The 12,520-nt window shown below is 36.9% G+C and overlaps 1 protein-coding gene across 4 annotated transcripts in view; it reads right to left on the bottom strand.

Annotated features, from left to right (window-relative positions):
* LOC136826773 (galactosylgalactosylxylosylprotein 3-beta-glucuronosyltransferase P-like) overlaps window positions 1–12,520 on the bottom strand; it is a 143,368-nt gene that overhangs the window by 11,343 nt on the left and 119,505 nt on the right. For all 4 annotated transcript variants that reach the window (XM_067084196.1, XM_067084199.1, XM_067084200.1 and 1 more), the window contains 3 exons: window positions 9,130–9,394; window positions 8,564–8,718; window positions 4,039–4,326 (listed from right to left, as the gene is read on the bottom strand). In XM_067084196.1, coding sequence (XP_066940297.1) covers window positions 4,039–4,326; window positions 8,564–8,718; window positions 9,130–9,394 — 708 coding nt within the window. The remainder of the gene's footprint in view (window positions 1–4,038; window positions 4,327–8,563; window positions 8,719–9,129; window positions 9,395–12,520) is intronic.

The raw sequence follows: 12,520 nt of genomic DNA, 5'->3' as shown, positions 1-12,520 counted from the left end.
TAAAGGTATACATGTATTATTATCTGATTTAGCAGATGAATCCTGACTAGCTAATGATTTACTAACTTCCCCAGCTGTCGCTTTCCTTTTCTTGTCCCTAGCAAGTTTCTTTAAATGAGAATCTAAGGTTTCCACTTTTTTAAGTCCCAATCGGCACATTCTGAATACATTCATTGCACGCTGTGTGTGAGTCATACGATTCCTTTGTCAGTTGCATATTGCAGCCTTTGCCGCAATACCTAAAGCTAGAAACACTAGTGTCAGACATTATGAAAATCCAAAACACAAGTCCAACAACGGGGAAAAAGGTCGTAATCTGATAAGGTCCCGCCTATCACTAACTAATTATGCCGTAAGGCTAGGAAAAGAATACATCACCAATTGTCGATGAAAGAAAACCAGAGAAGTAAGAATTCCAAAATTCAAGCTGCTACCAACCACTGGACTTCAGCTATCACCCTGCAGAAACAAACAGCTCTTTGGTAAGTTGTTCCACTCTTTCCCCCAAAAGTGGGCGGGCATGTCACATACCCCAAAACAAACTAGCACGACCCATGAATTTCAAAATTTTAAGCTGAGGAGGGAGAAGGAAGCACAAGAGCCCCTGAAGAAAACAGAAAACCTGGATAGATGAAGCTCAATTCCTATACACAGGAGGCATTGGAGCTAATGATGATCATGGAAATCCAGATCTTTTGAATGCAATGGAAGACATAATTCTGAATGCAATGGAAGATAATTCCAGATAGTATGAATGCCAAGCACCTGAGATATAAAGGTAGGTACTTGAAAAAAAGGACACCTGGAAAGGTTAAACAATAAAGACAAGAAGAATTTTAGGGAAGAATTTTAGGGATTTCAAAGAAAGGAAAGACAAAAACAAGAGGGCTGGAAAGTCAAACTACTGGAGTCCGAACTTGAGAACCCTCACTCAGCCACAAACTCTAGGTACAACTGAAATCCACAAATGCCAATATCTGGGATGACGGGCATTGGGAAAAGGAATGATGCCCCAAAACACGAACAGTGGGTGGGGCAAACAGGATAGAGTCTAAGAATATAGTGGCTGACTGCAGCTCAACAAGCAACAAGTGAGGCTGAGAGCGCCAATGACAAGTGACTCAAATAGGCTTGTGGAAGTACATGGAACTGCAACAAACAGGGCAAACATGCACAAAAGGCTCTGTTATTGTTAGGGGCTCATTCCTCCAAAAGGAAGCCTGAAGAGAGGGTGGGGTCAAGACGTAGTAAAAGAGAAAAAAAAAAAAAAGCTAACTGACATACCTCAGGGAGAAAGGTTTGTACAGTATTACTGGAATTGAAGACCAGGGCAGACAAAAATTTAATTCATCATAACAACCACGAACCTCTGTGAGTGCAGTGCAACAGCAGCTGTCATGACCATGGAGACCTGCATCTAAAGCGATGACCAATAACTGGGATTAAAACTAAGTCCCAGTGACACCCCCCTGAACCAGACAACAATACTTAGGACGCCAACAAGAAAGACCTAAGTGTTTTTGACACCGATTGAATTTCCAGGAACAAGCAAAACATGGAAACAGCTTAAATCAAAGAATTATTTAAGTCACTTCTGTGAGTGTGCTGTCACTTCAGATCTCAAAGAATAGAACCCTGGGGGAGGTATCCCGATGAACTGAGGACCACACTCTGGTAGGAGACTAAATGTGTGCAGAGGGAACAACCACCAAGGCAACTGTGAAGTAACATATTCCTCAAGCCACACTACAGGACAAAAGTGCCAGAGCAAACCTAAGTCCCTTGGGGCAACTGGACCAATCCCTGTAAAAGACCAACACCAAGACAGACAAAGCTGCCATGCTATTGCAGAGGGAAAAGAATGGAAGTACTGCATTAAACATAATGCCACTGTCAACATAAGCATGAAGAAGTGCAATGCAACATAAAAAAATATGTAAAAGAAATGAATAAACAAACAGTGGAGTTCAAAGCAACCAAAACTGTGAAAATAAAAAAAAAAAATGAAAATCACTTTATATGTACACAAGAATAAATTACAGTGAATATGCAAAATGGATATTCATTTAAATTCAAGCTTTACAGTTCAGCACATGTAATAATGATACACTCTTTCCCAAAGGCTGGCACATGTGGGAAAGATTAATGACTCGGTAATAAAATATTTAACATATTCAAGACATCACATTAAAATAGCAATAATTATACAAACAGAAACAGAGCACAGAGCAACCATTACTGTGATCATAACTAAAACAATCATTCTTCCCAAAGGCTAGCACATGCAGTGGATCGACAATAAGAAAAACAATTAACTCAAGAAATGAGAGTATGAAAAAAAAAATAAGTAAACGTGAAAGACCCAGTACATAAAAGGAAAGATTCATTGTGAAAAGGCAAAAGAATATGCTCTGAGAGCCCAAGCCTACAGTTCAGTAGATGTAGAAAAAATCTCCCATAGTTACCACAAGTGTAAAAGTTATTTGTTAAACAATTTACAAGTTCTACGAAATTAAAGCAAAAATTAGAAATCAATACAGAACTAAAAACTAAGTAACCATTACCTTGCCATGCTTAAGCTATAAGTGTACCTCACTATGTCAAGTCATGCTGCCCCTTGTTCCTTACCCTCCATGGAATATTATCTTTACAGTAGTCTCTTCATCTCACTCCATTTTCATAATGTACAGTGCCTGTTTTTCATAGGTTACATGATTTAATTTTCATTACCCTTAGCTGGCAAATGTCTAGCATTGTTGAGGCATTACTGTGAGTAGCCCCATGTATTTGGAAACTCCTGCCAACATGTCTGATCACATGGTCTCGACTGCTGTTACATTCTTTATTTCTGCTAACCCTCTAGTGCCATGATCATGGTCCTGTTATCCTACTTCACTGCATACCATGCCTGTGTGCTCAGCTGTCACAACACTTGCCAGACACTCATTCCATCCTCTGGTGTTGAGTATCAAAAATAAATGTTCAAAGAAACTAAAGCTGAATAATAGAAAAACTGGAGATCCTAGACACTACTGAATACTGTAGAAGCAATGAAAATCTTCAGCAAGGGATAAGCAAGGGGAAAAGTTACAGACTAAAAAGGGTAGAAAACGAACTAAAAAGGAGCACATGAATACCACAAGTGAAACAGTGCATACTCACAGGCAATGTGATCAGACAAAGCCAACTGAAGCAGAAAGGTGCAAAAGAGGAAAAAACTCATTAACAAGGTAGGAAATAACTTGGTGTACACAGTAAGCACTGCACACATTTGATGCTATCAAAGCTACATAGCAAGGAGGGGGAGGAAGACTGTGGGCTGGACATCCACAATGATATTTTTCTTTCAACTCATGCAAGTTTGCGAAAATGAGTGTTTTATATGGCATACGGCTAATAATAAAAGCTTGCTTTTGTTTTAACGGCCTTCGGTGCTGATCACAGTGTTTCTTTCATACAGTGTACACTATAAATGATTTGTGGGTAGCTAACAAGAATGCATTTTAATAAAAAATATTTATTCTAGTGCTGAATATGTAAGCATATTCTAGTGCTGTAATCAGTTACATCTAGCTAAAGCATTAACAATGATGAGACTGTTGCATAACAAAAAAATATGAATTTTTCACAAATACTGTCACAGTACTCATCACTTATATCTGCAACAACACTAATCTGTATTACAGATTTAATAATTACTAAAAAATAAGGCTATTAAGCTTACTTCACTCAATGAGATGGAAAAGGGGGATAGCAAAATATGAAAGAACCTGACCTGGGGCCAATTATGACTAGTGAAATTTCCAAAGTGGCAGAAATACAGTAGCCTTCTGAGAGATCAAGTTAAAAGATTCACATTCATAGCAGAAACTAAGTACTTGTCTAATCCTGCCCTCAGCCTTGCCAAGTACCCAGTATAGGGAAAATAAGAATTCTGTCTCTTGTGTGAATACCATTAAATGACAGAAGAGCTATCTTAAAAATGTACCATGCTTATGTAAGTGCTATTTTACTACTACCAGAATAGCAGTCTCTTACCTTTGTGCAGTTAAAAGCTAATGGCTCTATTTCTGCAGGTTTAATCCCCAAACTTTTTACAAATCCATCTTCTTCATAACCAACTTTAAAGGGCATAGTAGCATTTGGCCTCTGTAGCAAATACTGAACACTGACTGCAAATCCAGCCATATCTATTGGGAATTTACGCTTGGCAATCCAACCATCATAAAAACCCACAACTTTTCCCTCCTTAACAATAGGTGTTGATACACCAAGACTTGTTACAAGTCCAACTGGAAACATGGATACCCCTCTGGTCCATCGCATCTGTTGGGAAAAAAATCTGAATTTTAAAATACTTGTCAAATTGTATTTCAGAATATTAATAAACTATATGGTAAATTAAAATGATCACATTATGTTTTTACTATTATAATACAAAATAACTTCAATTATTTTGAGAAAATTATAATCCATTTATTTTTTAAATAAATCTGGACCATCCAAAATTTTTAGTTTTCTAGCTAAATTTATCTGCAGTACTTAATGAAACCTGCATTAGTGAAATATCTAGTATCCCCTAATTTCATCACAATTTATCCCAAGGGGACTTGTCTTTACTTACATTTACAAATCTATTCATGTCAGTTTCTCACAGTTCTAGCTATTAGATTTAACCAGTGAACATGGCAAAATCTAGTAGTAATGCAGGTACAAACTCCTATACATCTTTTTCAAAACATGTTGAGGGAGAAATCACATGTTCTGCCTTCACACAGATAATCTTCACTACCTTGTGTCATGTGCTCTGCAGCATCAAGTCAAATCAACTACATCTTGTGCAGAGGAAAAGATCTGGTGGAACTGAAGAACTGTCAAACCGTCCCTGGGGACCATGTAGCTGCACAACACCAGTTAGTAGTTATAAATTTGCAATTGCAAATAAAAGAAATTAAGAGGAAAATGCATGACCCCTAAGAAATTCGAATGGTTCAATCTATGCAAGCCTGAGCTTGGAAGGCAGTTAAAAGATGGGGCATTGGAAGAAACTATTCGAGAGAAATAACATCAATGAATGATGGAACCTGACAGTGGAAATTGAGTTAAGGCACAGTCAAGATACCTTAGCAGAGAGTATAGGTAAAGTATGAGAAAATAAGTAAACTTAACTTGAAGGTTTAATGAAGTACAATGTGCAACCAAAAGAAAGGTGAAAGGGAAGAAGAGACATTAGAAGAGGATAAGATAACCTACAAGAAAAGGACTAGGGAAGCCAAAAGTGTGATAGAAAAAGCCAAGAATAAAGCATATGATCAGTTAATACAAAATTTACACATGAATGCTGGCACAGGAAAGCTTATCAGATTCACAAAGGCAAGACACTTGCATTCAAAAGAGATAGATAGAATATTTTGAAAAAACTATCAAATGCTAATTAATGAAGAAAATGAGATTCATATGGTCATATGGTGGGATGGAAGTCCAAATTTTGGAATAGTGTCTGAAGTAATCAGAGAAGAGGTAAAGAATTATACACCAAAGATTTAGACAAGAGGTCAAGACTGGAAGAGAGCAACTAGGCTTTAAAGAGGGATAGGTGCAATATATGGTATATCCTCATTATGGAAGGTAATGAAATACATATGGTCTATAAAGAAAAGGCATATGATAAAGTTCCTGGCAGGAAGTGTGGAGAAGTTTGAGGGAGCAGGATGCACTCGAAAAGTAGGTGCAAGTAATTAGTGAAATGAATAGAAATGTAACAGCTACAGCAAATAGTTCTGTAAGGATGACCAGTAGCTGCTGGGTCACGGTATGACTACACCGGGGATCAGTACCGAGGCTCCTCTTGTTCAATATCGTGCTGAAAGTAATGACTGAGGACTTAAGGGAGGAGCCACAGAACATCCAGAAAGTTTAAGCATCAGGCTTGATAACAGACCCAATGGATGATATGGATGAAGTGGTTAACCATCCAATTCAAGCCAGATGGGATAGCTGGAGAGGGTATCAGGTGTACTCTGCAACAAGTGTGTCCCTGTTGGGCTAAAGGTGCATAAGGTGTTGTAAGATCTATGTTGCATTGGCCAGAAGCAGCACTACAAAGGAAATTAGAAATAAGTTGGACATGGTAGAAATGGGGATGCTCAACTGGGTAACTGGAGTGACGAGAAGACATACGAAATGAATACATTAGGGGATCAGCAAAAGTCACTGGAGTGGCACAGAAAGCCAATAGACAAGACTGAGAAGGTTTGGACATCTGATGAGGAGGGGAGATGAACAACATATTACAGGAGCGAACATGGAAATGGAAGTGCTAGGGATACAATGGAGAGACTGCATTTGAGAAGACATAAAAGACAAATGAATAAGTGAAAGGAAGACACAAGAGCCAGCATACCAATAAAAATCATATGGGTAACCGTTGTCTATTATTATGAACTTGATAGAGAGAAACCATCCTTAGGTATGTGGTCATATCACCTACAACTCCAGTCATCCTAGTAATCTGTGTCCATTATTTCCCTGCCACTTCCCACAGGAGTACATTTGTTGTCATTAGCCAGGTTGATACTCTGGAAGTGTTATACTTTCATGAATACAATAATTGTCAATATTAGTTATCACTAAGACTACTTCACTCATCCCATCCAACTCAGCACTAATTCTCTGCATTCTTAATTACAACAAAGCAGCACTAGAAATCTTAAAACAGCCTATGTAAAGGTACAATGGACTGTCAGGCTATAATCACAGAGGCTTCATTCAGTGACAAATTAATTCAGCAGTTATGTGAAATGCTATGTATGCTTATTCTTCATCTCTCTCTTTTAAGATTTCTACAAACACAGCCCAAATAACTCACTCTACCAGTACTGGTTCTATTACTGAATCTTTGCAAAATGTGCAAATACTTGGCACATCATCATCCAGCATCATAACATGTTCTCTTTAAGTTTAGCAGCCAATGATTAAGTTCACCACTTGTTATGAATGAAGAAATACTTGGTGAACTCAACTACAGTACATAGTTTATATGCTATGATGAAGTACAGTATTACTATTTGCAAAATAACTTGCATATATATAGGCATTTCACTCCCACATAATCAAAAAGATAAAATGCTGATAATCTTTCAGATGTGATAAATAATACATGGGCAATGATATTTCAGTGAAAAAACATGGAGAAAAACTAATAAATGTCTGTAAATGAGAGAAGGACTTTGTTCTGTGTATCTCAAATGGGTTCTCCCAAATCAGCACAATGGCAGAAGTTCCCAGAACTTCTTTATTTCTATTCATTCCTTCAGTATCGCTCTGTTCTGTGGACTCAAAACACTAAAGAGGCCGAGTTATCCAAACCGGCAGAATCTACTCTTGCAAGATTACACATTTCTCTATTGTACTATTATTCTCCAAAAAGCATATAAATGAAAAGAGGACACAGTTCAGCATACTGAAGTATTTTTAATACACATGAAAAATATTCTCAAATCTTTTCTTAAGGAGTGCAAATAATTAATTCAGCAGTTATCGTGAAATGCTATGCATGCTTATTCTTCATCTCTCTCTTTTAAGATTTCTACAAACACAGCCCAAATAACTCACTCTACCAGTACTGGTTCTATTATTGAATCTTTGAAAAATGTGCAAATACTTGGCACATTATCATCCAGCATCATAACATTCTCTTCAAGTTTAGCAGCAATGATTATGCTCACCACTTGTTATGAAGGAATACTTGGTGAACTCAACTACAGTACATAGTTTACATGCTATGATGAAGCATAGTATTACTATTTGCAAAAATAACTTAATATAGAGACCTTTCACTCCCACATAATCAAAAAGATAAAATGCAGATAATCTTTCAGTTGTGATAAATAATACACGGGCAATGATATTTCAGTGAAAAAAAACATGGAGAAAAACTAATAAATGTCCGTAAATGAGAGAAGGACTTTTTTCAGTATATCTTAAATGGGTTCTCCCACATCAGCACAATGGCAGAAGTTCCCAGAACTTCTTTATTTCTATTCATTCCTTCAGTATCGCTCTGTTCTGTGGACTCAAAGCACTAAAGAGGCTGAGTTATCCAAACCGGCAGAGGCTACTCTTGCAACAATTACACATTTCTCTATTGTACAATTATTCTCCAAATAGCATATAAATGAAAAGAGGACACAGTTCAGCATACTCAAGTATTTTTAATACACATACAAAATATTCTCAAATCTTTTCTTAAGGAGTGCAAATAATGTCCTGGACACCTTCAGCACTTCCTGTATTCAGAAGATAATGAGCACTCTACAACAGATTATGGCTTACAGTATGCGCAATAAGAGGGATTCTCATTTGTCCAGAAAACATTTTCAGGCTTACAGTATGCGCAATAAGAGGGATTCTCATTTGTCCAGAAAACAAATTTTCAGGCTTACAGTATGCGCAATAAGAGGGATTCTCATCTGTCCAGAAAACACATTTTCAGGGATTATAGAACTTCCTACCTTTAGAGACTGGACCAAAAGTATGCTATAAAAAAGTTAAGTATACCTACTTGTTCAAAAAGTCTGATGTCATATGTGTTATCATCATCAGCAAAATAAAAAACACCATCTTTAGCATTTGCACGAATCCAATTTAATCCAGCCAATCTATTTGCTACTCCTCTTGGTTTGTTCTTGACTTTCTGGTATTTTGCTGGCATTTGAACTGAAATATAAAAATATTAATAAAGCATAGCTTCCCATACAAGAGTAAAATACGGTTTTTAAGTTTTTAAACTAAAAAAGATACAGTGCAGTTAAATGTTACCATTAATAATGTATTAAATGTTACCATTAATAATGTAAAAGAAATTATGGTTAAGTACTTCCTTAACTGAAAATAATAAATTTTATATCGCCTTACCTTTAAAACCTTTTCCAAGTAACAGTCCCTTGACAACATTGAAATCCGCGTAGGAATTTCTTTTTGTTTACCATACTTTACCCAATAAATTCTCTTTCCAAAGCAAGGACGGAATGATGTGTAAATTCCCAATCACAATGGAATTACGAAATGTGTTTTATAGTTTACTGAAACTAGCACTTTAAAGTTAATTTTTAATTACTTCTAACTTACCCCTAAGATACACGGTTTTAAGGCCACATTCCTTCAGGTAATCAACAATAGCTTGAGTTGGTTCAGCGGCATCTTCAGACACAATCCATACAACATTTGGCACATTCATTAATGTCTGGGCAAATCGAGTGAGTTCTGGTAACTGTTCTGCACGCGGGTAAGTTGGAGTTACAATGTAGAGTGGCGGGAGGCCTTCTATCCATTCACCTGGCTTACAGTCTCTTGTGTCTTGGATATCAGGTATTACGACTGGTTTCAAAGGAACCTGAAAAAGTAAATGATTACTCTTTTTGCTGTTACAGGAAAAATATAAATTCTTTACTGTTACAGAAAAATAAAAATAATGTAAATCAAAGCATAACTGTACTACGCAGTCTGCAGAATTTATACTGATATATATATATATATATATATATATATATATATATATATATATATATATATATATATATATATATATATATATATATATTGACAATCAGAAGTATTGAGGGAAAAATTTACCATATTTTAAGTGTCGTTTAGTCCTCATACTTTAGTACCAAACTCGATGGTATGGGAAAAAACGACCACATCGCCATATCCTGATACTATTTATCTCAGTATCCTTCCTCTAACTGAGTATCTGAACTTTGTTTCAGAGGTAAAAAAAAAAAAAAACAAGGTTCCCTCTTCGTGTCAAGAAGAAGCTCCCCATGATCCTGTTCTTGGAGCTGGATTAGTGCATACCTCTATCAACGAAGCACATCAATGAGAACTCTTCCTTATTTGGAGGTAAACGTGGCATTACCCAATGAAAGGTATCTCTACAATGGTCCATGTTATTAGAAGTTATTTTATTTTTTCTTTACAGACTGGAATGAAATGGAATATAGAATTTAGGCCAAAAGCTCAGCGCTGGGACCTATGAGGTCATTCTGCGCTGAAATGGAAATAGAGAGTAGACAGGTTTGAAAGGTATAACAGGAGGAAACAACTGATACGATAGGTCGACAAGAAAGATATACGAAAGAGAATATGAATGGAGGTGCAGTACATAGCCTAAACGAAAGGGGGTTGCAGCTAGGGGTCGAAGGGATGTTGCGAAGAACCTTAAGTAATGCCTACAGTGCATCGCGTAAGGTTCACTGACGGCACTACGCCCCTACAGTCTTTACAGAGTGGAGTCTAAATCATCAATGAGCTAAAAACTGTAAAACATGAACAAGTCTAGTCTTTGTAAGGCACAGATAATTGAGTTTAGCTTCCTATTGGACGTCTGAATATAAGTTCATGAAATGTCATATGAACCCGGAGCACACACTATAGCCTAAATATGCAATTCCTGAATCATTTTTCCCTGTATAATGTCACACATTTTATATATATAGTGCCGATATGGTTCATTTACAACGTTTCTTTAAATGAAGAGAAAAGATTATTAGTTACACTATCTGCAACATTTGAATCTGTTTATTTCAGTACTGACAGTTGTGTTTGCAAGGATGAAATTACCAGCTACTGTTTTCTTCTATTTACCAAGATCAAAATAAATATTTATGTTAAAATATTAAAAATACACAACATTCATACTGGCACTTCAACGTATATTCGGGCAAAACATCTTGCCTTATAACTATCATACCAAAGGCTAACGATCACGCGATGGGAAATAATAGATTGATCTTCAAAGTCACAACAAAAGATAACACTAATCTAAGAGCCCTGTATTTTAAAAATTAAAAAATAGATAAAAAATCCTCGAGATTGTCTTTTAAAAGTTGCAACAAAAGATAAAGAATCGAAGATGATCGTCTATTAAAAGTTTTTTATCATTAAAATTAAATCCTAAGTCTTTCTATACAGCATTCAGTTTATGGAGCAGTTTTATGACTTAGCCATGGCTTACAGAAATGGTGCCTTAAAAGAAAAAAGCAGCAAATCTACCTTAAAGAGTAAAGTCAGCACATTGGCGCAACTAGCGTTAGTGGCGCCCGGGGAGCAAAGATCCTGAGATATGTTAGCCTATGCATGATCCGTTATTTGGATACGGGAAACATAATGAGATTATTTTCAAGAAAATTCAACGGTTAGTTTTTAAGATATGGCGTCCCGCTTTTTCAGGGAAAGGTCGGGCCAGTACTCAGTTACATCTTGGGAAAATAAGCCCGGGCCGGACTCTGAAAGTGCCGCCCCATTCCCGTGCTAAAAAAAAAAGTACTAAAGCGGTGAAAATTAAACGCACATTTAACTGTCAAACAGCAGAGTCGATAAATCCTTGTTCAGTGCTCTGATCAGACGAAATATGCTAGAAAATCTAGAAGTATGCCAGACCATAAGATGCCAGAGTGCCGCCCGGGCCGGACCGCCCCCATCCCCCGCTTCCCCTTAGTTACGACACTGTTCATACAGATTACAGAAAATTAAATTTACGCAAGAATTCTACAACTTTCGTGCTGAGAAAATAGTCATTAACCTAAACAATCGTGAGATTGCTATTCTCTTCAGGGTATATGTGATACATGGTGACAAGAAAGGCTGAATGTAAGACGAGCGCTCTCTATTTAGCTCTGCCAATTTACATACCTTAATTGTGAAAGCTCCTATGAAAACCTAGACAGAATAGGGCTGCGTTATAGTTACTGGCAAGGTCTATTCTCTAGAGTCTAGACCTTGGTTACTGGTATCTCTGCAGTTGGGATAAAGTTCGTGCCCCTCCCAGGTTGTGAAAAGGTATTCTTTTATATTTATTTTTTTATCAGAAAATATGAAATAAAGAGAAACGAGTCCTGCATGTGTAACAATATATGCAAATACACATCTATTTTGAAGTTTTTCTTCCGTGTTTGTTTATGATATTGAGTATTATTAGTTCTGCCTACTTGCAAATCAGAGATGCTGATACGTGTATCCTAATAAGTCACTGTCAATACAAACCAATGCTACAGTCTGCTATCTTTGGATTTGACTTTAACATACGCAGCCGATATCACTGAGTAGCGCAAGGTCCAGAGAGTATACTCTCTAGACCTTGCAGTAGCGAATCACGATTGACTTCAACGATATCTGCTGCCAGAGGATGTTAAAAAAAAAAAAACAAGGATTTCTTCACAAAATTAACAGTAAGAGATTTCACATCCCGTCAAACCTTATCTGTGATTTACTCATGATCAGGTTTTCACTAGCGCGATTACAATTATAACTCCCCTGAAAATAAACTTGCAGAGTTGGTGACATAAAATCTAATCCACGTAATCTTTATAGAACGATCTGAAACCGCTTTAAGATTTGCTGCCAAAACATTCCGGTGCTTGCATGAAATCTTTGGCGACACGATAGCGGCTTGTGACCTTGCGGAAAATAACGCTATAAAAAACAAGCCACGCACTGCCCAATTAATTTATTTCATGAA

This window comes from Macrobrachium rosenbergii, chromosome 41 (assembly GCF_040412425.1).
Source record: "Macrobrachium rosenbergii isolate ZJJX-2024 chromosome 41, ASM4041242v1, whole genome shotgun sequence".
In the NCBI taxonomy this organism is placed as follows: domain Eukaryota; kingdom Metazoa; phylum Arthropoda; class Malacostraca; order Decapoda; family Palaemonidae; genus Macrobrachium; species Macrobrachium rosenbergii.
Note: the sequence above shows the minus strand (reverse complement) of the source record. Positions and strands in the feature narration are given on the sequence as shown.